At 40.0% G+C, this 27,533-nt stretch overlaps 1 protein-coding gene across 2 annotated transcripts in view; it reads right to left on the minus strand.

Annotated features, from left to right (window-relative positions):
* Positions 1 to 3,173: 3,173 nt before the first annotated feature.
* The window catches only part of RALGPS1 (Ral GEF with PH domain and SH3 binding motif 1), a 101,578-nt gene continuing 77,218 nt past the window's right edge, over positions 3,174 to 27,533 (minus strand). Inside the window, exons 10-19 of one of the 2 annotated variants that reach the window (XM_074923394.1) lie at positions 26,410 to 26,477; positions 12,323 to 12,449; positions 11,106 to 11,257; positions 10,247 to 10,298; positions 9,877 to 9,957; positions 7,685 to 7,790; positions 6,775 to 6,867; positions 6,505 to 6,610; positions 5,340 to 5,431; positions 3,174 to 4,540 (exon numbers count right to left, since the gene is read on the minus strand). In XM_074923394.1, coding sequence (XP_074779495.1) covers positions 4,511 to 4,540; positions 5,340 to 5,431; positions 6,505 to 6,610; positions 6,775 to 6,867; positions 7,685 to 7,790; positions 9,877 to 9,957; positions 10,247 to 10,298; positions 11,106 to 11,257; positions 12,323 to 12,449; positions 26,410 to 26,477 — 907 coding nt within the window. In that variant the 3' untranslated portion in view covers positions 3,174 to 4,510. The other variant, XM_074923395.1, reaches the window with a different exon arrangement.

Consider the following 27,533-nt stretch of genomic DNA (forward strand, 5'->3'; position numbering starts at 1 on the left):
GAGGGGGCACGGGCAAACCTCATGGTGTTCAACAAGGCCAAGGGCAAGGTCCTGCCCATGGGCCCATGGGTCAGGGCAATTGGGCAAGGAGGGGATGGAGAGCAGCCCCCAGGAGAAGGACTTGGGGGGTTTGGTGAGTGGAAAACTGCCTGTGAGCCAGCAACAGGCACTCACAGCCCAGAAAGGCACCCGTGGAAGAAATTCCCCCCTGTGAGGGGGTCAGGCCCTGGCACAGGCTGCCCAGAGGAGCTGTGGCTGCCCCCTCCCTGGAAGGGTTCAAGGCCGGGCTGGACGGGGCTTTGGGCAACCTGGGCTAGTGGGAGGTGGCCCTGCCCGGGGCAGGGGTTGGCACTGGATGGGCTTTAAGGTCCCTTCCAGCCCAAAACAGTCCATGATTCTATGATCTCTCAGGCAACTGCTCATGAAATTGTTTCTGCAGAAATTAAAGCACCTTCTTTGCCAGTCGTAACGTGGAGCTTATTAACCTTGAATGGGGAATCACAGAATCACTGAATGGTTTGGGTTGGAAGGGACCATCAAAGGTCACCTCGTCCCACCTCCCTAGTCCACAAGAGGATAGGTGTGTCTCTACTTTGGACTTTCCAAATCCCACTTGACAGAACTGCAGATTTGTAGGGTTTTCCAATTTTCTGTTAGAAATTTGGATTCTCTTGTGTTTATACCATTAAATGGCTACATGCTGTGCACTGCAAAGTCTGTTCAGCTGTATTACCATTCATTCACAAATAAAACATGCTTGCTGCCTTTGAGCTAAAATGTTCCCTCTATACCTCTGCTATTCTTTTTCAGAATATTTTATTGTTAACAGCATACACACTCTGCACATTTTGCACATTTTAAAACTTACAACCAAATGCAATTGCTGTTGAAGTAAACAAACTTTTTTTTTTTTTTTACATTAAAGTATTTAATTAGTGAAACAATCATTATCAATGTAACAAACTGAAAAATACAGCAACTTGATACAAGACTGAGGTAACAAAATACTTTGCCAGAAACCTAGATTCCAACGCCAGGGTTATTATGGGTGAGACGGTTCACAAGAATTATAGAAAGAATCCTTACACAAATGGCATGCAGTGGACTGCTGGAAAATACAGCCAAAAATAGTGCAAGTTTTCACACAAAACAAACCAAAAAAGTTTAAACTGGTTTACATTATAATGTGACAACTAAGTTGCAATTTGAAAACTACTTTCTTTGCCTCATTTTAGTGCTATTTGGAAAAACATGCATTTTGGCACTGCACTGCATCAAAATTGCACATTAATAAATTAATCATATTGCCTACATACATTTTGTATCTTCACAATTCTGAAAATAGTAATTCTGAGATAGTGTTTATTTTTACACAACTATTGCAGTTATTCTCTTTGGATGAAAATTTGTATGGTTTGTGATATTTTTGTGAAAATGCTGTATTCATCAGTACTGATATGCAATATGTGGTATTTCAATAGCAGCTTTCAAGTCTCATTAAAAGTACAGCAAAAGGTACCAATGACAGCATAAAAACTCAGCTACAATCTATTTAACACTTAAAATCTCATTTAAAAGTGGTTTAATATTAATACACTGTCATCATTCTCAATTTTTTTCTATTTTGCAGCAATTTCACAATTGTGCTATACTGAAACGATGTTACCTGACTATTGTGTAAAACTATTACTAGTTATGTTCATTTTTCTTCTGTATAATGCTTATAATGTGAGGGAATTCAAGTTACTTTTGACGTATTTTCAAATTCCAGGGTTTTGAGTAGTATTTGAGTTTGAGAATTGAGCAGGATTGAAGGGTTTAATTTCTCCACAGATTCATCTTCTGTCAGTGACAAATGACTGGGTATAAGAATCACTCATAAATATTGCCTTTCATTCACGCCACACTGTTTTGGGGCCCATCATGGTTTCTGGCAAAGATGCCTTCTTTCCAGTTCGGAATCTGTTGTACAAGCAAGTGCAAATGGACCCTTCTGTAACTTCTCCAACAGGCTCCATGGCTTGTAATTTTGAGCAGAAGTGTATTTTTGAAGGCTAGAACACTCTACCTTTTGTACATACAGTAACACATGTAATGCTTTAGGGACCCTTAAATTCTGAAAGCCATTAAACGCTGAGTGTGTACAGGGTCCTTCTATTGCTACTGTATCGGTCAGCAGTTACTGTTCTTTTCAGGGGAGGCTCGTAAACATAACAAAGTTGTTAAAACATCCATTAGTTTATCTCAGTTGCAATATGCTGGAAAAAAATGTCAGGAGTCCTCCCTGGTGTTCACTTCCACTCCATCATGTTAGAAATGAGTTGGTATCTACATGCTTCTAACACATGTACATTTCCTGCCAATGTGTTCCATTTTAAATTTAGCTCATATTTAAGACAGATCAGGTTCTTCTCCTTTAAGGGAAAGGGCTACCAATAAAGTAACTTTGAAATGCCCCTCTTGACTTGAACCGTTCTTTTCTGGTTAGTGTGTCATTGTTTTGGTCACTGCTCTGCATGTGGTTCAAACCCCATGAATGCTCCTAACACACAACACACATGGTCACAGGTGGCATGTTCATTAACACGGTGGTCCACATAACACTTGCATCTTCATGAATAACCTCATTGATAATTCATGACAAAAGTTCACAGGTGCAGAATAATTTAGGTGATAATAACATTCTAACAGTCCAAAGTAATTTACTGGCGACAGGATTTTATCACATTAGAAGAAGCTCTACACTGTCTCTAATGGCACTGGATGCTCTGCCTCCGCAGATACTGATGTTTTTCCTAGTTCAAAGTTGTCTTAATTTCTGCTTAATAAGCAAAAAAGGAGAAAAAAAGGTATAAATATATTTTGCATTACTACTCTTTTCACACAACTCCTGAGTTATCAAAGAGACCTTGTCAACTTTACATACACTTTCACATGTCCCAGGATTTAAATGCAGCTGTTGTCAGGAACTAGTTTTCTTGAAAAGCTGGTATGTATCAGGCTTCATTCTCAGGACTGTCATGTGAATACTTAACATAACATAAAAGTTACAGTTGACCTACATTTAACAATACAGGTGTTTTGTTGTTGTTATAGAAGTTTCAAAATAAAAATTTAGAAAATCATGCAAGTCCACTGAATAAATACTCCTAATGCCAAGGATCTTGTTCTACTATAGACTGTTCAATTAAACTGACTTTTTTTTTTTTCATGGCTTGTAAGCTAGAGGTAGGATTGCAAATTTCTCCTCTATGCCGTCTTAGGAAACTCAGAAGAGGTCTTCTGGTGACTGACTGGTGATCTGAATAGCGATGCCTTGTGGCAGGAGTTTCAAACAGGAAGTGCTGAACTTAGCATGGGGACAGAAGAGAACTCTGGCCACGGGAGTGCCAGGGCACAGCAGGGATGGCTACGGACGTGGAGGGAGTTCTTTCAGAGGAGGCTCAGTTACGTTCTTTTTGGTTTTTTGTTCGCTGGACTGGTGTGAAGGCTTCTTCGCTCCACTGTCAGACAGACCTCCCCCGCTTTCACTGCCATTGTGACTTCCTAACAGCAGTACCATGTGCCAGTACCGGGTGTCATCAAGGTGCATCAGGTACCAGACTTGCGTGGAGCCGAGTCATGCAGGGGAAGAGAACAGAAAGCATGGAATCATTCTGAGGAGACAGGGCCACGGGATACACAACGCTCGATTACCTGCTTCGCTGTACCAGGGGATTTAAGATGAACAACATTCAGACTGAAGAAAACAACAAACTTGGAAGCAACTATGCCACTAGTAAGAGAATGAAAGACGACCATTAGCAGAACATAAATTTAAACAGCCTTAAGTCCATTGTCAGGGCATTCCCGAGTAACATTACTGAATGAAAAGAAAACCAACTGTTCTGTGCCAAAATACATTTTTCCCAAATAGCTCAAATGTGAACAGCAGAATTGTCCAGAGATTTGATACAAAAATCTGAGGCACCCACACTGCCAAGCAACTCAGTGCACTTAGATTATAAAAATGTTGTTCCACAGCTTTCTATTCTAATTGACACTTTGCAGCAAGTTAACACTGTCAGTCATTCTGTGCATTAGAAAGAATTGAAACCCAACATGGGCCGAATATTCTTCAGTCACACAAAGCAGCTTAACAATAAAAAGAACCGTTTAAAAAAGAATAGGCAGAGGATATGATGCTCAGTTTGTGGTCAAACATCAGTTCATGGCAGTCTCTGACCACAAAAAAATGAGGGCTCTAGAATCCTGCAGGAATCAGGATTAATCTTCTGTCCACTTAACTTGACTGCTTTCACTCAGTGCAGGAGACTGTATCTGATCCTAAGGACAACATTCACTTTCTGCTTCTAAAAGCTGTCTCTGAATCACTTTCAAGTCACACAGGAAAGTGCTGAAATAGTCGTGGCTGGCTCATGTCAGGAAAACCATTCTCCTCTTCCTCCTTAGAAAACAATAGCCTGTTTCTTCAGTTTGGCACTTAAGTCGCACCAGGTAGGAGAGCAAATTATTCAAATGACATTAGATTAGCAGGTACCTGGAAGAGAATGTAAATTATTCAGCAATATAACGCTTCTGAGCCTATTATGGCACTGGGCAACTGCAAGGTTACAAAACAGAGTGGGCTAATCATTTATTATGCGGTGTGAAAAGTGTAATCTGTCCCAAACAGGTCCAATAGAGAGCTAACCCCATAACTGAAAGGAAAGATAAAGACTCAAATGATTTTTCTATTCATGGATCAAATCTAGCCAAAGTATTTTAAGAAGCCGTCAGTATGCGTGGTGGGGGAATGTGTGTGGTTCTCAAGATGCATCCTGTTTTAGGTCCTATATGGATCAGCATCCTATTAATGTATAACCTTTGGAATTCCTTTTAAGAAGGAACATTGTCCTCCAGAGAAGAGTAAGTCTGCTACATAAAGGACAAACGTAGCATCTGACACGACACTCTCTTCAGTGGCACTTACAGACCCGGGCACTGGAGTCAGCACTACCATGTTTGCTTTCTTTGCCCACGAGGAAGCCCCTTCTGAAGTAGAGGTGGGGTTTGGGGTTGCCTCACTTAAAGCAGTGAGTGTAAAGGTTATATGCTGTTATATATATATAACCAAACCTATACCTAGACCTGCACAAATCCTGAATTGGTGGAAATTGTGTAGTTTTAAATAATTTTTATTCCTCCTATTGAAAAACTGAATCAATGTGCAAAATGAGGAACTATGTCTGTCGCCACAGGACTGTGTGTGCACACAAATGGAAAACAGGCATCTTTTCTAGTCAGGATTTTTTGAAAAATATGAAAAAAATGGTTAGAAATAAGTTTCACAACCTTACCTGAGGCTTGTTGCTTTTGCATGCATCATCCAAATGCTTATGCCATAATATTGCAAGAAACCTTGAACCAGTCTGGAACTTGTAAACATTGCCTACAAAAAAAAAGAAAACCAAAGGCTCTACATTTGCACACAGACACGTAGTTTCAAGGGATTCTAATTTCTGTGCAGAAGCCAAAGTCTTGAAGCAAACTGTTAAATTAAATTGCACCTTGAATGTGCAAACAGGATGTTGCTCATATAATAGAGACCATGTGGGGCATTGTTTTTCAGCAGTCCTTGGGAGAAGCGGGGTATAAGAACATACTCCGGCAAAGCCAAGAGGAGTTACAAGTTACAGACACAGAAAAGACCACTTAGGTCACATCTAATTTACTCTTGCCTTTCTTCTCATTAAGACTGTTGTGGTTACTGCCAAACTTGTTATGAATGTTTTTGATATTTGTGAACTTCATTTTCTTCAATGTCCTGCTGCGAGTTTCCTCTAGGCCTCATTATTTTCTAAATTGAGTCTTGCAATCAAATACTTTCTGCATTTTAGTCAACACTCAAGAGCTCCACTTTGTACAGTAGATGCAAATCTACGTCCAGCACCAAAGCTGAAAACATGAAAAGTGAAGGAAGCCTCAAAAATCTTTAAATAACCACTCAAAGTGCAAAATAACTCCAGGGCATTTCTAAAGTTTTTGAAGTTTAATTAAGGCAGAAGAGTTATGACACTTCAGAATTCATTATCAAGAAGTAAATAATAATTAAAAGGCTTTTTTTTTTTGTAAATGGTTTGATGTTTGAAGAATTTTCATAGTATTTTAATTGGTCTCAGGGTAAGCCAAGATTTGGTATCGACCAATTTTAAGAGAGCTATTCAGAAACTCCAAGATCAGGGAATGCGGGCACATGGACACGCAGCAACCCCACATGGGCTGGACAATTTCTGCAAAGCAGTAACTGTCAAGATACAGCAGTACCTCTGTAGGCACCACAGAAGCACCACAGCATATTGTAGAAATATGTTTAATTTCATTTGTACCCTCCCTTGAAAATTCTACATTGAAAATCTCCCTCCAGTCTTTTAAATGAGTTCCACAGCAAGTTCTGTAATCTACAAACTCATTAATAGAGAGTAATTTACTTCCTGTCACAGAAATATAATACAGATGATGTACCTTTGTCAGGGTTATTTAGCTGGAAAATATCAGGATGCTCAGGGTCGTCAGGCAGCGCCACCATCCAGCCCACAATGGAGACTTTTTTACCAGGTGTAGATTTATACTGGAAGAGACAGACAAGTCAGTCACAGCTGCGACTGTAGTAGGGATGAACTTTTGTCTGTAGAAGTTGTGCAGACAAATGGAACAGCAAGTACACTTCAGACATCCTTCCAGATCTGCTTATGAATACGCAGGTTTTGGGTTTAGAACAAATGTAAAGCTTACATGTTTTCTTTCAGTGCCTCTTAAAGATTTTGCTCCAAAGTACAGAAGAGTTGATCCTGAAAGCATAACCCAGTACCTAGTCCATGAGGAGAGCTGAATCAGAAAGGAAAAAAAATTAGGAAAAACTGCATTTTCTGACATTACAAACATCTGTTCACAAGCAAGTGTAAGTGCTACCAAAGTTAATTTCAGAAGCAAGGAATGGAGAGTTGGATAGAGTGTCTCCTGATATAAATCATCCCAGATACCTAAATTTGCATGGCTGGCTGTAAATACAACCTATCTTACCTGGGTACCTCTTAAAAATATCAGGGTTGATTGCTTCACAACAAAATACTGTGCTGCCTTTTATTGCACAGATACTTGACTTCTGCATTAGATCAATAAAATATATTGAGATGACATCTCCGTAATTCCTCAAATTTTTTAGCACTGGACAGTAGGGTTGCACACAAAAAATATCAATGAACTCTACAGAAAACAAAAAATTACCAAATGCGTAGGACCAGAACCTGTGAAACGTGTGAATCTGGGTTAAAGTATGAATTACCATGACTTCGGTGCTATGGGTGGATGCCCTGCAGCCTTCCCGTTTCACAACGATACTAGATTTCTGTCCTCACAGAAATGCATGATGATTATAGAGGTGCTTTACTCTTGCTCTGCTGTCACAACCTAGATACATTAATTGCAAATCCAGGGAGAAGCGAAACTGCTGTAGATCAAATGACCTACAAAGGTTACAACCTCGTTACAACCCAGTTAAAACTTTGAAAAGAAAATTATTTTATAATTGACAGTAACAAGGAAAATGATTTTCTGTGGTATCAAGCTGCAGGTTTAATCTAATCCTGGAAATTAAAACAGCCACTACTGAATTAGAATCATGGCAAGAATTAGAATCACTTACAGTAGGTTTCTTGCCTTCTTTGAGCAATGTTTTTCTTCTTAATGGCCCTTCCATGGTAATGACTCCTGTGGAACTACCTAATGTGCAGCTGCAGGCCCCCATTGGGCTGGAGAGACAAAACGTTGCCATACGTATATGAGCAGACAAGTGAGAACAACAAGCAAGAAATATAATTTACCTCTAAATATATTTTTCCTGCATTGCCTTACATATATTGTATCATCTGACACCTGACTCTAAAATATGCATTTTCCAGATATCAAATAGGAACTAGGACCTTTGAAAATCAACAAAAGGTTCTATTCTGTGGGCTTAGACATGAAAAAAAAAAAAATTGAGGCCCAAAGTCAAGGGGAAAACAGGCAATTTTCTACTTTATTCTGGTAAATTACAGAAATTATCTGGATTTCTGGAAACTTATGTCTTAAAGTTTTGGCAGTAAGAGCTCCCACAAATGTAATTTTATCTTAAAATAAACTTTAGCTATCAAAAAAGAATGTAGGAAATTACCTTGGCTACTTGGAAAAAAGTGGGGAAAACTATATAACAATGCCAAATAATTTACTGTACAGTGATAAAAATACTTTTTCCTTTCCCAGGACCAACACCGAGTTTCCCACATACACCAGTGAAGAAGTGCTACAACTGAAAGAACCCAAGTACGGGCTAAGTCAGAAATGTCAACAACCATAAGGACCAAAGACTAACTGGTAGGTCATAATCTGTTCGAATTATCTGCTGCTGCCTCTCTTCACTGGCAGTGATCACAGCCTCTTGTACGAGACAATGAGGTTTACCAGAGCCAACGAAATCACATCTAATAACAAACACAAGAAAAAGCCCATGTGGTGCCACACCATCGGGCTGCGAAAGGAACGCTACTCTGTCTGTGAACAAGTGTGACCGTGTCGTGTATAGACACAGCAACACACCTATGCAGGAACAGCCCCTCAAACTGGCAGGCGTGTCTTCCTCAATTAAATGGAATTGCCTTGACTATGCTAATGTGTATTCTTGGCAGTTCTAGTCTTCTGATAGAAGAGTGGAAGATTCCAGAAAAGGAAGAACAAACTCGAGCATTAGAATTACTTGACTGTGGATAAACATAAGAAATGTATTTCAGGGAATAATTCTTCTTTGTGGATTTAATAGGCTTTTCATGTTTTTATCTTCTATTATTTTGTATTTCTAGCCTGTATACATTTTTGAAACATGGATGTGTTAAAGACAGTATTTTCCAGCAGTAGGTGTAATAGCTGAAATACTGTTCCTTTACTTATTTTTAATGTATGCATTTTTATTCTTGTCCAACTTCTAACTTATGCGGCTATCAGATGTTACTAGCTCAAGTAAAATGGCTGTACTTACATATTATATCAACATTTCTACAATGGCTAGAGCAGATTAATTTATACAAAATAAAAACTGCCTGGATTTAAACTCCAACTAAATCTCAGTATTTGCAGAATACTGTTTCAGGGCCCTATTTTCTTGACTGTTCATATATACTTCTTCGCTTCCCGCTACCACAGAATTTGTCAAGTCCAGGTCAGGTATGAATGCGATGAATTATTTTTCTCCCTCTAACTATATACAATTTTCCATGTCACCTCTCTCTGGCCTGTAAATGGATTACCTGTTTCTGAAAAGCCCATGACTTAGTGACTAGCAACATTGAGAGCGCCTGCTACATATGGCACTGCAGATGTTCCCTCTCTCACTTGAGGTCCAAGGTAACACCTCTTTACCGTACAGAATCAACACACATACTATAGATCTCAGACACAAACTGATGTTATGGGTAGCTGTCCTGAAAATCAGGAAATAAATTGTGAGGAAGCATCAAGAAGGTATCCTTCTAACACCTTTATTTGTCACAGAAGGCAAAGAAGGCCTTCATGACAAACTTGCTTCTGTAACGTCATAAAACTCAAAGTAAACACTACGTTTCTACAATATGGAACCCAGATATAATTAGTTAAACCACAGTGAAACTGAATTTCATCTGAATGGGCCATACCCCTGCTTTAGCATTAACAGGAGTTTTTACAAGCAGGATGGGAAGATTACCATGAATTGATATGGTCATGCAAGGATACTTTTGGACACAAAATACCTTACACCAAGAAAGCATAGAGCTCCACATGGAAGTTTAGCACCGTACACTGCACAAGGTAGACCCTGAACCATACCTGTAGACACAGCTTTGACTCCTAGGAGAATTCCGGATCGGTACCCTCCAGTTAGGCCCCAGCGTGGCATACAAACGACCCCTGTTTGTGAATGCAAATATCTGATGAGGGACATCCTAGTCTGAGACTTCAACAGTTAGGGGTTGGTAAATGTGACAGAGATAGTTCCCAATGTTTTCAGGCCCATGAGAAGAAAACCACAGTAACTTTACAGTGCTTTATTTCAGAACGTTTGACATGTCTTCATAACTAATCAATAATTTGATGAAAACAACTATTGATTTAAGGCTTACCTATGTTATAGATCATTCATTAATTTCTTAGCTAAGTCTGTAGACTGCTCAGTGAGTGTACATGAAGACTAACTCACCTTTCAAGCCCTGATGGCAGATCCTCACTAAATTCTGAGCTTTCGCTGCTATCTAGAAAAAGAGTAGTACAGAGAAGGAGTAAAAAAAACACCCAAGGGAAAATACAAGGTCAAGGTATGTGGATTGCCAGGATAATCTCTAAGGAGTACCACAGAAATTGCTTAGTCAAACCATGTTTCAAAGTTGAAGTCTTTAGAGTTCATTGCAAAGTCTAAAATGAGAAGAAGCTTACATGAGCCTTCGTATTTATACCTTGGTGGCAAACGAAGTAATTTAAACACTGCTGTGTTTAAGTACCAGGCATCTACATGTTACTTTAACTTTCATTGTGCTGCTTTTCCTTCAAAAGCTGAGCACTTCAGGAACACAAACCCCAGTTCCTCTGTAAGACAATATTTATAAGGCAACATCTGTATGTTGGTTAGTGATTCGACACGGTATTGTGGTTTGTTTCCCACAGCAAGCACACCTGTAACAGGCCCCGCCAGCTGCATGCTGCTGCTGGGGGCTGAGACAAATGGGTGACAGTCCCTGTTCCTCCCCTGAGCCCGCAGCCCATCTGCCCTCCTGCTCCAGCTCGGCCGTTTCGCTCACTTTAGTGTTCCCAGGACTGATGTCTGAGGGCTCAGCACGGCGGAGCCGGTGTTGTCAGGAGTTCAGAGACCACCGCAGCCTCAGACACCGTGGCCAGCACCTGCTGCCCACAGCCCGTTTCCTGTTCCAGAAATAGCTGGAGTCGCTTAGAAGGGGGCTTTCTCCTGCTCACAACGCAGAGTCCTGGTCACCGTGGGTCTACTGTAATTATTATTTTATTAATTATAGTACCGCAGTGTAACTGCCCCCCCCGCCCCGCCCTACCTGTGGAGAGGCCGTTGGCGAGGCGCGAGGCCAGCGCGTGCCCGCGGGCGGGGCTGTGCGGCTCCAGCACGCTGTCGTCCAGCAGGTGGCGCGGCCGCTCCGGCGGGAACGTGGCGCTGCGGCTCTCCACCACGCTCAGCGGGCACATGGCGCTGCGGGACAGCGGGCCCTCAGCACCCTCAGCGGGCCCTCGGCGCCCTCAGCGGGCCCTGAGCACCCTCAGCGGCCCTCAGCACCCACAGGGCCCTCAGCACCCTCAGCGGGCCCTCAGCACCCACAGCAGGCCCTCAGCACCCTCAGCGGGCCCTCGGCACCCACAGGGCCCTCAGCACCCACAGCGGGCACTGAGCACCCACAGGGCCCTCAGCACCCTCAGCGGGCCCTGAGCACCCACAGCACCCACAGCGGGTCCTCAGCGCCCACAGCACCCACAGGGCCCACAGGCAACCCTCAGCCAACCCTCAGCACCCACAGTGCCACCCCCACCCTGGCCTCATAAGTGGGTTTTAAGGATCCGGGCACGAGACGGCCCCACTGCTGCTCTGCTCTCCCTCTGCATGTACCCATGTCCCTCGACCACCAAAACAAGTTTCAGAGCCGAGAGGTCTTTTTAAGTGACAATTACTAGATTTCTGCAGATGGGAAGCTTTAAGTTGTTTGACTCCTTTCTGTACAAAACCTGAACACCCTGGCTGGAGGCAAAGGTAGAAAAACAGAAGCAGCAAACCCCAGCTGAGCCACGGCTTAGCAGTCCTTCACTAAGCTGAACGAACACACCACAGGACAAGTCACATGAACTTCTTTTTCCCTAACCTGTTAATTTGGAAGATGTAACTGGGGGCAGGTGCTCTCACTTAGCTGTGTAAATGGTAGAGAAAAATGTTTCTAATCCATATTGCCCAGGTAAAAGTGCCAAAGGTAAGATGTGCCAAGAAGCTAGGAAGTTTCCGTAGTTGTATTAGCAAGATGTTTAAAAAACAAAAGAAAAATCAGTTCTGTACACTAGGAATCCATCCACAGACGAAAGCGGATACACAGCTTCCAAATACTGTCAAGGTCTGGCACTAGCAGAGAACAGAGTCAGCAAAAATAACAAAGTGTCAAGAGAACACCTAGAGAATACACAGTAAAGCCTGAAGCACTCTCGCAACACACCAAATGGAAGGGACAAACACCAGAGCCTTCGCGAACCTGCCCGAGACAGGCCGAGCACCCACTTGTTTCCCAGGCTGTGACTCTTCCTGTGCCGCGGTACAGGAGGGGTAGGTAGACTTGCTGCTACTGAGGCATCAGGACACGTGGGTCTCCTGCTGAATTTCATAATTGCTGACACGTCAGATGGACCTGAAAGACAGAGATCTTTTAACATCGAATGGATGCAAACCTCAGAAATTTCATGGGCTGGCGTTTTTAGCCACTGATTAAAATGAATTGTTACACATAACCAAAAGGCACCATTTCTGAAGAACTGTTTCTTGGGCATTAGGGTTACACCATCCATTTCTCTTATGAATTCATCTCTATATTCTTGAACTGTCTGGAAGTAATTTTTAAAACAGCTTTGCACATACTTTTAACAATGAACTCCTACAAAAAGTCTTGGCACCCTTACAACAGCTGGATGTACCAAAGTGTAATATGCAGAGCCATAAAGTCAGTTTGTACTTCGGGTGTGAGCAGGAATGCTCACACGTGTTTTGAATTTTGTTCACAACTCCATGTTGTGAATAAACTGTAAACAATCTGCTCACACTGACTCACAGCTTGAGCATGCAAGAGAAAGCAGGGGCTTTTCATCTATCTAATGGCCAGACAGATGCATTACTTCTCAATCATCTATGAGCTCTAGAGATGTCTCACTGCAATTATTCTTCCTCTCATTTTACAGATTTTATGAGGCCTCATGGAAAACATGGACAAGCTGTTCTTGTTCCAGTTCCTTGATGCTGTTCGCAAAAGGCTGGCAGTGAACTTTGCAATACAGTGGAGAACAACATGGCCTATCATCATCCTCAGTGAATGCAATGCGATTCTTGGCTTCACAATAAACAGTTGAGATTTCACTTTTAAACGTCTAGTTGTGGCACTGCTGCTTGTGACAGAAGTGGGAATAGTGGTCACAAAAGTGTCTGTCTGCCTGCCCCATATCTCTCTCTGGACCTGGTACTGCTCAGGTCGCAGTGAAACAGACTTTCCCCCTGCATTACAGGAACCAGTTCTCGAAGGCTTCAGCAACCTTAGCTTAGTTGGCTTTTGGCCTCTAACCTAAACCCACCTGTTAATATGTCAACAGAGACAAACTCTGTGATGTGAAAAACCTCATACAACTATCATCACAATCCTTACAGGGGTGTCAGGCCTCAAATTAGTGATGGTCATAAAAAAAAAAACCAAACAAGCAAAACCCCAACATTCCAGGGCACAATCTGACAACAGGACGTGAATGTACACTTGTGACAGAAACAGTTCTGCGAGGGTGGTTTGCCACTGAACAGGCTCCCCAGGCAAGTAGTCAGGGCACCAAGTCTGTCAGAGTACAGGGAGCGTCCGGACAACGCTCTTCCTAATTTAATTTAGTTTTAGGCAGTCCTGTGAGAAGCAGGGGGTTGGACTCGATGATGCTTATGGGTCCCTTCCAACTTGAGATACTCGATGATTCTGTTATATAGGCTACTCCATCTCTCCCGAGCACATAAGTTACTCATCAATTTCTGCTGCCTTGAAGATTCATGAGACAAGTAGAAACAGGAAAACCAGTGATGAGTTTGTCCTAGTGAGAGGCAAAAAATAATGCAAATTGATGCAAGATGCTTTACTGTCCATACCCACTCTGCAATATTGACTTATGTCAAGTTGCATGAAATACAGGAATTCATTCCAAATTACTTGTATTTTTATTTGCCCATAGCCTAGACTCAGGAATTTCACTACGAACTGGTTCGTTACAATGAAGAATTGCAAAGGTTTTTCCCTAGCAGTAAGGGGAAAAATGTCATCCGCCATGTTCTGTACATTTGAGCAAACCCTTCATTATGCTGTTTAACAATGAAAGGAGCCTCAAGACAAGCAGAAAGAGGAAACTGCTTCTAGCAATAGGGAGAGGGGAAATGAGTTCATTAGAGGAAGCTTCAGTAATATTGTTCCTCAGATCATCAATCTAATGGGAGAACAAAGAGAAAACAGTCTGTAAGCCTGTTTTCTACCTTATTCCTATATATCATCTTGCTTGCCTGTCTTTGCTACTATCACACAATCGAGCATTTGTGAAACATGACACCAGCAGCATGAGTCACCGGCATATGTGGCTTCAGAGAAGGTCTTATGCTTGATGGCCACATGCAGTTTAAAAAAAATGCACTTTTAATCATTCCTTGATCCAGAGATTCAAAGAGAACCATACACCTGGGAGGTCAGAGTAGGGCTGAGTACAACATTCTGCTGCATTTTCAATTAAAATTTTGTTACATTTGGGCTGTAAGAGGACATTGGAAGCTTCTGCCCTAAAGACAATAGGGTTCATCTTCCTCTTCTGCCATAGAGGCTAAGCACAAGTTAGAATATAAAAAGTATGAACCTAAGCACAATCCGGTGGTGACTAGTTCAGTGTAAAAACTGAGTTCATATTTCACCATTAGGTCTGAAAATCTTGTCTCTTGCATTATAAGCAAGAGCATATATTTCACTAGTCTTTTACAAATTCCTAAAATTTATGCAGAGACAAACTAAATGCCTTCATAAGTTTCAGAAATGATTATAAGTTGTTTTATTTGAAAACCTCCAGCCCTCCTGATGATCTAGGTTCACAAAAAGGAATTCTCTCTATATGCTTTCTTTACAGTGCCTTTTCATCAGATACTTTTCAACTTGTGAACAGTAAAATACTTAGGACTACTGAGATGTTCACTACCTGCTAAGAAGCTTAAAATACATTGGAACTGAGACCCAGCGTGAAGACAGTGGCAGCTGAAAGAATTTTTCTGAAAATTATGAACAGGTATCAGCGAGAGTTTATTCTGAAACTCAGCATAAACTTCAGTGTTAGTATGGCCACTCTGAGGTTACCACTTGTCCCTTAATCTGGCTGCAGGATTGGTTCAGTTTTCTATTGCTTCCTGTTGTGTCATTCAGTTCCTTCTTGCTGGTGCCAGTTCTAAATGCTGATCTACACTGAGTGGATGGCATTATAGTTTGCTGAGAGCTACTGAAGCATTATGTTTAACAAACTGTTGAAACTACAGCTTGTGAAGGAGTGGCAATCGCAAGGCACAGTCCTAAATGAGTATGATGCAGTGCTTTTTCACACAGACACTATGCCACATGTCAAAATAACTATTAAATTTTCTAATACATAAAAGTTCAAAGTTTTTCACCATGGATAGCCACAGAGCTGAAAGCAATATGACTAATTTGATTCTAAGACAATGTTCATTGAACTAAAGCATGGAGACTGCACCAAAACTACTTTACCTAGAGAAAGAACAGCAAAATAACAAGTCTTGAGCTGACACGATAAAGCCATTACAAAATCAAAGTCAGCTGGATCTGAGTCCAGGTATTTTAAACTATTTATAGGTTCAAATGTTATCACTTTCAAAACCTGCAAGAAATAAGAGATGTTGTCTACCAACAAAAATAATTCTTTTGAGAGTTTTCACTCTACCCTCTTTTTTTTTTTTTTTTTTTTTTAATTAAACCCTCATTTAGGAAGCATGGAGTGAAATTTGCACTAATATGAATACAACACAAAAATATTTAAAGATTGATCCTTATAATTCGATTTGAGGAAGAGTTTTTCTTACCTGGACAGCTTCAGAACAGAAAAAGTTTGCTCAAAAAACCCTGCTTCGAAGAAATGATGTAATATGTCTAAAAGGACTGCGTATCACAGATTTAAAGTAAGATTATCGAATCAGACTTCAGTTCAGGTTAAAATACTGCCTGGCTAAGGTGAGATGTGTCAAGGGTGACAGAATTTGTGCAAATAGGTCTAGGAGCCTTACAACCTAAGCCAACAGTTCCAGCCTGGCTTCCTTGGTATTACACATGACAATCACAATTGCTTTCATCAGTCCTGTGAAAGGAGGTAATGGACTAACTCTAATCCCTAGTTAGGTGTCTTTAGTGAGGATCCTGATGACAGAAAACAGGATGCTTTGTGGGATAAGATGAAGACAGAAGTATCAGCTGTGCTGGTATTACTGTCTGGAGTGGTCATTTTCTGTGTAGTTGTGCATCTTCCACATCTCCAAGGCAAGAGAAGGAAAATACACAGTTTGTCTCTGTTAGCCCTGTGCAAAGGCAAAAAGAATCTGAGCTTAAAAAGCTTTACAAAGCCTTTGCATCTGCTCTGCTGTCAAATTTCTGTGAAGACGAACTGTGAAGTTCAGAGTTCTCCTTAGACAGGACCTGTGCTGCAGGGTACACTCAGTTCAGCAAGCAGTCTGGGGTGCAGAGGGTGTCAATGTGAGTGATGGGGCACAGGGGAGATGACCTCATTTCTGTAAAGGGGTAAGAGATAAGCGGGCCTGTGCCAAGAAGGATGCCAAAGAGGGTAAGTGGTGAGATACTGATGAAAACGGCACAGACCAAGGGATGTTTATGGACATACCAGACTGCTGAGCAATTAGCTGGGAAAGCTGTGCCTGATACTGCTGATAACAAAATTCCAATATTTAAATTCATTTGAGATTGAGTTATTTTGCCCCTTTTTTTCCAATAAGTGAAGTCATCTGCTACTGCTAACTCTCCTCTTTACTCTCCTGGCTCCACTCCTAGTGCATACTGTTACCATGATTGCTATTCTGTTATTTTGCCTTTCATGGAGACAAAGCACTCTTAGTAGGATTTTCCAGTCAGCTGGCATGAACAAGGGTTAGTTTGGTTTTCATTATGTCTCAGCATCATTTTCAAGACTATGCTGACATGCACAAAAATAATGTATAAAAATATTAAAACATTTAAAATTTGTTTGCGTTAGGGAACGTGAGACAACTTCATCAGAGCGAGCCGAGTGCTGTTCAGAGATCTGTGGCAAGAACATTTGGAAAAGTTTACACATATCCCAAAGGATCTCACTGTTTTTTCCTTTGCATAATTTTTCCATGAATAATCCTTCAAATGTTATAAATGAATGTTACTTTTGCAATCCTTCAGTAGAACATGTGAACATTTACAGTCTCCAGAGCTTTTAAAAAAAGCAACAGGGTGAAGGAGTTACAGTTCACAATTTTTGTCTACTAAAAATCTATCAATAAACCAATACTCGGCATCCAAACAGAAAACTGAAAATGAGTTGCATATTGTATGGTGAAAAATGGAGTGATTTCTTCAGAAAGCTAAACCAGTCTCAACTGTTTACTATTTTTTGGTGAGCAGCTAAGAAGTAAAGCTGATACATACCAGCTCTGTTTCTAAAACTTAATAAAGACATTCCAAGCCACAGACTCTCTAGTTAAATCTTTGCTGTAAATTTTTACTGTTCTGTTGCCATTGTAACTAAAGTCAGTGGGTGATAATTAAAACTTTCAAACAGAAAAGACCTACTTGCAAAACACACAATAAAAAGAACTTTGTGCACAGAATCAAGAATGATGCAAAAAATTTAAATCTAGAATGATGCCTACTGTAAACACACAGTTCTAACTTCCAGAATACTGCTTTACAATTCAACTAAAACCTTTTAATGCATACAACATGCAAGAGACAAGTATGTCATGGCTGCTTCTCAAGACAAGAGCAAACTAAGAACAAGAATCGGAGTCTTTGGCTGCACCTCTCCATGTTCCCCCAAGACCCACAAAAGCCACCCCCCCCACCCCCCCACAAAAAAGGGTGTGTTTTGATCAGTTGCCTGTTCTCTTTGGAAACAGTATGCAAAGGCCTGTTGCTGCAGAGGTCAGGAAGATGATTTTGGGTTTTGAATGAAAGTGTTCTTTTTTTCAAGAGGACTATGAACAATTACTAATACCATGCCCTGGAAGTGAACAGAACATAAACAGTATTTTGTGTTTCTGCCACATGATCCCTGTTGCTGTAATTAGTGTCTCCTATTCTAATCTTCACCTCCTCTCTACGTAACAGCAAAAGGTACAGATATGTTTATAAAAAGTGATTTGGAAACCTTATTCTGCAGTGTTTTGGGGTTTTTTTTCACTCTAAGGACAATAATTGGTATAGAATATTAGTCTGTCCACTTAAGCAATCAAGAATTTCTAATTCCAAAAATAACATAGGAAGAAAAAGATTAATTCACTGTTTCGTTCCAGACCTCATATTTTTACAAATCCTCATTCTCTTTTCATTTTTTTGCATTTAAGAAGAATATGTTAAGTCTAGGGAAACATTCAGTAGAACCCATGATTACTGCTGCAAATAAACTGTCTGGCTTTTCTGCACTGTCCTTTCCTTCCCTCAGTGTTTTTCTTTCACTGACAGTCCAGTTCAACCACTATTTTCTTAAGTGCCTTCTACTTCTAACACATGTAAAGAACATCCTGCTACCTGTTTACATTTTCCTTCAAATCATTCTCAGTTTCTTTAAATTCTATCTTCCACTTTTCTAGCTACAGCTTGTTCTTTTTTCTTGATTCCCTACTACTTCTCAATGATCCTCTGTTATTACAGCCTTTAGTGGATTTTCAGGTGAAATGTGAAGGTTTGCTTTCCTAAATAATCAGAAAACAGCTTAATGTCATCTAGTAACAAACTTCTTCAGTTATAATCTGAAAAAGTCATTATGTGGACAATACCAAACTCAACTGATTTTGCTTTGTGCAAGTAATCTCCCATCCCAAATTTCTTAAACAAGCAGACAAAAAACAACAGGTTGAGAGAGACCTGGAGTACGTGGTATTATTTTGCTTCATTTTATGTTCAGGTTCTATTTTTTAGAACCCATTTTATGTTTACAGAATTCCAGAATACAATTATTAGGCAATTTATTCAAAGATGTTTCTTCATAGCCCTTATTGTCTCATATATCTCTCTTCAAATCTGCAACAAGAATAGTTTGGCCCAGGTTTTTGGGTTTTTTTTTGTTTGGTTGGGGGTTTTTTGTTTTTTCACAAATGCTACCACCTACCACTGCCAAGAATGCTTGGGATACATGCACAGTGTGGTCCTCCTGTGATGTAGTCTTTGCTCTATGTTCAAATTTGCATTAACAAAATCCACTAATTTAAAAGTTAATTCCAAAAGCATAGTTTGCAGTGAAGTAATAAACACTGACACGTATGTCAATCTTTTGTAATGTCTATCAGTAACAACAATTATAAAAAAGAGACCTTTCAATCACATGAGTATATTAACATATACTTTTTCTTCCCATAAATTTAAGTGTAACAGTGAATCGTGCTGGGTTGTTATCTTGGGATATCAACGTCCCTCAATGGGTCAGTACAGCTTAGGCAGGTGCAGCTCCGTTCACCCTGTCTCAATCACTGTTATGAAAAACCTGTGGGCATGTGTGAGGAAGTAGCTCAATCTGCTTGCACCGTTCAATTCTGGCTTACTTTTTTTGCTGTAATTGCCAGAAAGTGACGTGGACACAGGGGAGTTTGCTGATGTTCATATACGAAGTGTCAAAATGTACAAAATGGACCCTAGAGGAGTTTGCCCAGTACTCCTCAATCTGGTATCTCCAAGAGTAGGATTGCAGAAATATGTTAATAATGTAGTGAAAGATGAAATTACAGCACAGGCAAGATCACAAGTTTAATATAGTCAGCAAGGACAACAGCAAGGCAGACAAGAGCACCAGAATCCTGGGATGCTTTTGTCTGTGCCACTCTGTGAAGATCAAGTACAAGGACCCGTATTTCTAATGTACCTCTGACTGCACAGTAAGCACACTTGAGTGTATTTCCTTCAAATGCTTCCTCACTAGAAGTGATACTTTCAATTTCAGGTGTTACTTTTATGGAATCACTAATTGTCAGCATTTGTGTTACTTATACTGCACCAGTGGAATGTGCAAACCCTTACTTACACTTCAGCAAAACCGCTGAATTTCTTGCAGCTGAATCTGCAGGGTAGTGCATGAGCTTGGATGACATCCACATTGGCAGTGAAGATACACCCACTGTGAGAGCACAGCTGCAGGGAAACTCTAAAGTTTGGGTTCAACAAAATACATTAACCAATCCATCAAAAAAAAAACTTTTTGCAGAAAATATTTCAAGTGACTGCTCTGAAGACTGACAAAAAAAAAACCAAAACCCAGAGCAGAAAATCCCCTTGTCCTCTCGCTGTTTTATATTGTTCTAACATTCCTAGGGAGTAATAGCTTGACAGTTAAAATAAGCATCAGTAAACCAGTACATTAAAGAGACTTGTTTGGCAAGGAAGTCAAAGAAAGTAGTAGAAAGTGATAAAGTTAAAAACTGAGCATGATCATTCTCTCCCTGATAACCTTGTATTTGCTTTCACAGAATATGCTAGTTTTTGTGAAGCTTTGGCCTGTTAAGAAAAAAAAAAAACAAAACACAGCACACTAATTCTGGCTGCATTTAGTAGCTGACAACAACATGGGAATCGCACACATTTCCCTGGTATTAATTTATTCCAAAAATATTCAAATGAGTTGTAAAAATTTGTAGGGAAAGGATCACATAGGAAGAGATTGGAAATAAGTTTGAAACTAAAGAGCAAATTTTTCTGGATTGTCTGTAAACTTCTTTGTGAAGAAAACTTAGATCTTACATTTCTACCTTAAGTACAGTGTAAGAAAAGCGGACACTATGCACATGAAGCAATAACCAAGCACTTGCAGGAGGATTAGACAATCTCATTTCCACTGAAGGATTGGCTGCTAAAACACTTAGCACAAACTATTTATTAGTTGCCAAAGCAACCAGTAAAACAGATGGCAAAACTAAATGTCAAACTCAGTGTTTACATGGAAAATGACAGTGTGGGGTTCTTTTTATTCTAAAATGCTGGGACTGCTGGACAGACGTCACTAGTGTAGTATACCTACTTTCAGAGGGTTACAAATGTGCAAGTATCCCAGTCTTTCTTCCTTCTGTTTCTACATTTTCACCATTTTTAATTCCTATATATCACATACTTTACATCCAAGAAATCTACTGCTTAAAAGAAATATTAAAAGTTCCTCAGCAGCTCTCAAAGGTGAATGGACTCAGCAGAATGGGTTAGATTTTACCCCAATAATAGAGAAGAGAATACTCCCGTTTCAGATTAATTACCCCAGATTCCTGGTAGGGTGGTAACATAAAATGCCTGGTCTACTACTTTTCCTCTCAAGAATTATACCAAAACCTAATTGGAAAAAAAAAAAAGAAAAAAAAAAGAGGGGATGAGAGTCCACCCCTGACTACTGCGTAACAAAAACCCCAAAATAAGTGCTGCCCATAGCTGAGGCCTGGCTGTTGCTAAAAAGGACTTTTAAATGCTAACTTTAATGAAGGGGTTCATTAAAAAAATCACAGAATCATAAAGACCAGTCTTTGAGTCACTTAGTATTAGACATGGTAATTATTTTAACATTATTTTATCTTTTTTATATTGTTTTCCAGGACAGGATAAACATGGTGTATTTCAGAGAAGGAGTAACCATTTTCTATGTTCTGATTAGCACCATGCCCTGAACTTTTCAAAATAACATTAAGATGATAAAGAAGACACATGAAGTTTTCTACACTGAGCTACACTTGGTGTGCAAGTTCTAAGGATCTTCAGTTGCTCAGAAGGCTAACTTATTTACCATACATTACATCAAATATTTTCTTTTGTTCTGGGAAAATGTATTGAGTTATACTGTCCAAAACACTCTAATAGCTGTACCATAAATGCTGGGCACCTTCTAGCCAGCACTGCAGGAACACAGATGTCTTTTACAGCTAATTCAACTGGAAACTGTGAACAGTTAGCATACTATAAGCTCTCCAGCTGCTTTCTCTCTCTTTCTCAAACTATAGCAAGGCAGAATGAACAGACTTAAGTTGCTGCCAAGGAAGTTGTGTGAATCACACAGTTCCTGAAAGCATACAATTAAACTGTTTAAAGCTCCATTTTAAATGCTACTTGCAAGAGACAAGAATCTCTGCAGCGTTATGGAAGGCATCGAATCTTCCTGTGAAAGCACTATTCACAATTATGTATGTATCTGGTAATTAAATGAGACCATCTTAGCCACTAATATACAAAACATAGCTTGTTGCGAGACATTCACTTTAATCAGATGTCTGCGTCCTGTTTGAATTTACTGGAAAACCAGTTGGCAACCAAAGTGGAAAACGGACACATGGTTTTCTCCAGTACTTTGCAAACAGAAATACTGAAGGATTTAACTGTTTTTATTGAGCCTCACACTCATAAAGATACTTTAAGGGGAAAAAAAGAAACCCACAATGTCCCTGGCTAGAGTAAACTGTTCCTCTTCTTCTGAAAGAGAGAAAACCGAAGTTGGGTGGAAGATAAAGTCGCAATGCTGGGAAGGAAAATCCATTTCCATCACCAACACAAGTAATTATACTTCAGGACACAAAGAAGACCCTATTCCCTTCACTTAAGTCCATTATAGACTTTGGAATTATTACCATGATATTGAGCTTTTCCTCCATATTTGGAAACACATGGCAACCCATAAGCAGGAGTATGTCACACGCAGAACTCAGCTAGACTTACTGCTATTAGTGACCTATTAACTGTTTGACTATCAGGAGAACTGAACTGATGACTACCCTTACGGGCCAAGAGCCTTTATTTTACCTTAAAATCACTATATTCAGACTCCTATGCCTTCAACTATTGACTGGAACATAAACTACTGCCTAAGCTATTTTGAGATCATCTCTTATCATTACAGCTTGTTGACTGCAGAGGATTTACTGCTGGCACATAATGGCTGAAGTGGAAACAATCTCAAACTATAATTCGAAATCAAGTTGACTTGAATACCTTCAAATGTGCTATTTTTAATTCTCCATGGTCTAATATATCTTATTACTGATATTTGGGTATTTTAGCTCAAGACTAACATATGGGTATATTTCTATTTATTAATGTTGTGAAATAAACAATGAATTATTACCTGCATGCTTCACTCAAAATCCAAATTTCAATTTTGAATTCATATTTGAATTCATGCTAACTTTCTCCAGAAATTAATTTGATTTTTCAATTCCCTTTAGTAGCATTTTTGCAGCCACATAGGCGCAGGCCAGTGAAAATTTCATATGAGTATTACAAAATGCTGGTGGCATTCATTGTCTAACTGGCAGAGAGTGAGAACTCTCTAGCTGAGCAAGCAATACAGCAGTCCACAAGTGTGTCAAGCTTTTGAAGGAAATACTAACAGAGGAATGGAGCCATAAGAATGACTCAAGACTTAGTTTCTAGTCATATTAATTTTCACTCTGAATAAAGCACCCTTACAGAGCATATAGGGGCACTGCAGGTTCACCCTCTCCCAACACTGGCAGGTACCATCCGGAGCCCTGCTCCCAACCACAGTGCTTGTGGCCTCCAGCTGAGCTCACTGCAGTATAAAGCCATACTACTTGCCTGGCTCAGGAGAGTTCAAAGTTCTTGTTTCCAACTTTGGAACTGTATTTTTAATTGTCTTCTGTTACAGCTCTAATGAACTCTAAGCCCTTGATTAAGAATTACAGAGTATTGGTGATAATCACATACTATGCTGCTATGATGAAATCAGAACTGCCACAATCATCCTAGGGAAATGTTAACATCAAAACCCTAGTGTAAAGAATTTAAAATGTGAGCAATACAATGTGAAAGCCAGGCAACAAAAAGTTCACTCATATATTTGCCTTACATATGTAAGATATAATCACATGAGAGACAATCACTTAGTTTTAAGTTTCAAATATGAAAAAGCAAATCCTCACAAAAGGAAAACCAAATATTCCATATTGTGGTGGGTTGACCCTGGCTGGCTGCCAGGTGCCCACCAAGCTGCTCTATCAACCCCCTCCTCTGCAGGACAGAGGGGTTGAAAATAACATTAAAAAACCCCTTGTGGGTCAAGATAAAGGCAGTTTAATAAAGAAAAGCAAAGGCCGTGTACAGAAGAAAAGGAAAACAAAAATAATTTATTCTCTACTTCAGAAGGCAATGTCCAGCCAGTGCCTGCAAGAAGGGCCTCAGCACTCGCAGCGGTCGCTTCGGAAGACAAACGACTTGATCACGAATGGCCCCCCCTTTCTCAGCTTTTACTCTGAGCATGTCCCATGGTATGGGATATCTCTTGGGTCAGCCTGGGTCGCCTGTCCTGGCTCTGTCCCCTCCCAACTTGTTGCCCACCACCAGCCTACCGGCCTCCTTCGCGGCGCGGGTTTGGAGGCAGCCTTGATGCGGTGAGCACCGCGCCGCAGCGGCCGGAACACCGGTGCCTCACCCTTCTACCTACAGACACCAAGCACAGCACTATGAAGGCTGCTACGGGGAAAGCCGACTCCATCCCAGCCAGAGCCATACACGTCCATGCAAATAAAGTGTTCGTCGAGAACTGCTTTTGAACTTACCTAGTTAAAAAACCTCCTGTGAACTACTTCCTTGTATTTTACACAGCAATTAACAACACTGGGCACTGAGGGCAGAGGGGGACAATGCCTTCCTGAAGAAATGTTTTCTTCAAAATTATTATTGCTATCGATTTTATTCTTTTTTTCCTTAGAACTGGATGGACTAAGACCAAGTCAAACATTCATCTGACTCTGGGAACAGTATTCATGATCCTGAGACAAACGAGAGGTTCCCTATAACTGACTGGCCACTCGACACTGAGAAAGGATTTCACAGCAGCCAACCTGAAGAGCTGGGAGGCAGAGGAAAAACACCCACATTTTTCTCTTTTAATATTTAGCATCTTCCTTTTTCTTTCTCTCTTACGCTCACTTTGTGTCTCTCTGCTTTGGTGAGAAGAAAAGACATTTTGAATGCCAAATGAAATTGCTTGTCAGATGTGGTCTGGACCCCTTGGGTTTTCTACATTCAGACATGGTTTAACACAATGAGACCAAAAATTGGCCATTCAGGTTTCAGAGATTTAAATAGAAGAGCTTTTGAGATAATGGCTCCTATAGGAGTAAATACATTTCACATAGTCTGATGTTTATTTAGTCTGTTCATAGAAATAAACTGTGATGGTACAGCAGATTTGTTTTGGTCAGTTTATGGCTGGTACTGTAGTTTCTTAGATGTTGCTAAAAGCTATTACAAATTCTGTCCTGCTTTACACAATTACATTGTCTCAAATTTATGTGTTAGTTCACACCTGAAGGGAGAATTTCCTATGTTATTCACTGCATGGATTCGCTTGTACTGAAAAGCGCTCGCTCTTTATTAAATAATAATGAAAATGCAAGCATTTGTAAAAAATGACACAATCTGATTTCTGTTCCAATGCTAACAAACAGCCTGTGTTATCCCTTGGACTGTGATGTTTATATACAAGTCAGCAATCTTTATTGATACTCATGCTACTGTTAATACCTCTGAATTACCAGGTCTGGCTTCTGGACAACAAAGCTCGCAACAATACCACTGGGAATCGGTGTCCCTGAGTAGACTCTGACATGGTAGCGGGGCGAGTGGGAGATCGGTGCCGATGCCGACAACCTCGGCACTTCACACTGGGCGGTGCCAGGGATTGCTGTTACATACACTGTGCTGTACCTGGGTTTTCAATCTCAGCAGAGGAAAGTCCAATAGGTTTTATGCTAACTATTAAAAATGGGAAACCTACTAATAAATCCTCTTAAAAACATTCCTCTTTGCCATCCAGGCAAACCTGGTCTCCAGAAAGTCAAATAACAGCACATCCCTTCTCTACAATCTCTGCAAATTAAGTCTTACTTCTGAAATCAAATTGTTTTCATTCATTTAAGATCAGTGAATTTGTTTTACCTGATCAAATGAATGCTGATGTGTGTGAAATCAATCTTGATATGCGGGATATAATTTGTTACTGTAAGAACTTCTGAGGGTGAATATCATAAAGGAAGAAATTATTTAAGACAAAGGACAGTGCTAACCCAAGTACAAGCTGGCTATGTAGAAATCTGCAATAAAAATCAATCTTTTACAACAATCAGAGGAATGGTGTTATGGGCCAAGGATGTTCTGAAACTGGGCATATGCATGGAAAGGGATCAATTCTCTGACAGCCCTTACAAGGTAATTCTGTAATTGCAACAAAAGCCCGTATTTGAAACTGATTAATTCCTCCAAAACCCCTCTGGGGTTTTCCCATATACTTCAGTGGAGGATTTCTGTAATTAAAATTATTTCCTTACTCAGATTTTCAAATGAAGTTTTATACCTGCAAGATCTTCTTTGGAGGAAACCAGTCGAGGAGAGCTGTTACCTGGCTCAATTCTTAAAGATAATCTGGAAAAACAAGTTTTTAGAGAAATTAACAAAAAAATTTTCTCAATGAAAGTTGAAAGAAATTGAAGAAAGTAATTATTTTGCCAGTGGTGGTAAGCAGGAGTTTTACTTCGTTGAAAGTCTAGTTATTTATTTTGTTAGGTAACTAAACAATAAATTTTTTTAAGTAAATCACTACCTGTTAGATCTAAGAAAGAAACTGTGAGGGAAGTCTACAAAAACAGAAGTGGAAATTGATATTTTATACTCTGACTGTAAAACCATAATTTCATATAGTCCTCATCTGAAAAAAAACCCTCCAAAAATGAGTAAATTCAGATACAAACCTAATAGCAAACATTTTATTCCCTCTGTGCATGAAAAGTTAATTTATTCTTTTACCATATATGTATCATTATACAATCTAGAAAGCACCTGTGGTGTGTGCTGCACTTAAAAGTTCACTGACAGAGCAGCAAATGAGTCTTCAGTGCTGTAAAATGAGATGACATCACTCTCCACTGGCCACCTCTCTAGAAAATGTGAAGTTAGATAATGTTGTTTGAAACAGCCCTTGCTAAGTCTCTGACAGTTGGGTCACTGACTTCAACAATGCCAGAATTCTGCAATGTTTTCAAAACAACAAAAATGCAATTTAGCTAGTCAACCTAAGAAAATACAGGGTGTATTAAAAGAACAACAGATAAATATAAGCCTATATTTGAGTTTTGGTAAAGATAAAATATCCATACTGACATGTTTAACAAAATGTTTAAATAAACTGTGAAAAAAAGGAATATATTCTGATAATGAGATGTCATTCTTGGACCATCTTCCCTCCTCCTCCCTCCCTTGCCCAGAAGGCTGGAAACAATCAAACTCATTTTTATTTCAAAGAGGAGATACTCATTACAGTTTCAACCAGTCTTGGCTTGTTTGTTACCACCCAAATTAATTCTTGCAATTCCTTTGACACTGCATTTTCCACTGAGAAGCACAGGTTACACACATGTACACGCATGCTCGTCTGCTCTCACCTTGTGACACCGTGCATACAGTCATGCCAGCAGCATGAGC

The sequence above is a fragment of the Athene noctua genome, chromosome 20 (genome assembly GCF_965140245.1).
Source record: "Athene noctua chromosome 20, bAthNoc1.hap1.1, whole genome shotgun sequence".
NCBI classification, from domain to species: Eukaryota; Metazoa; Chordata; class Aves; order Strigiformes; family Strigidae; genus Athene; species Athene noctua.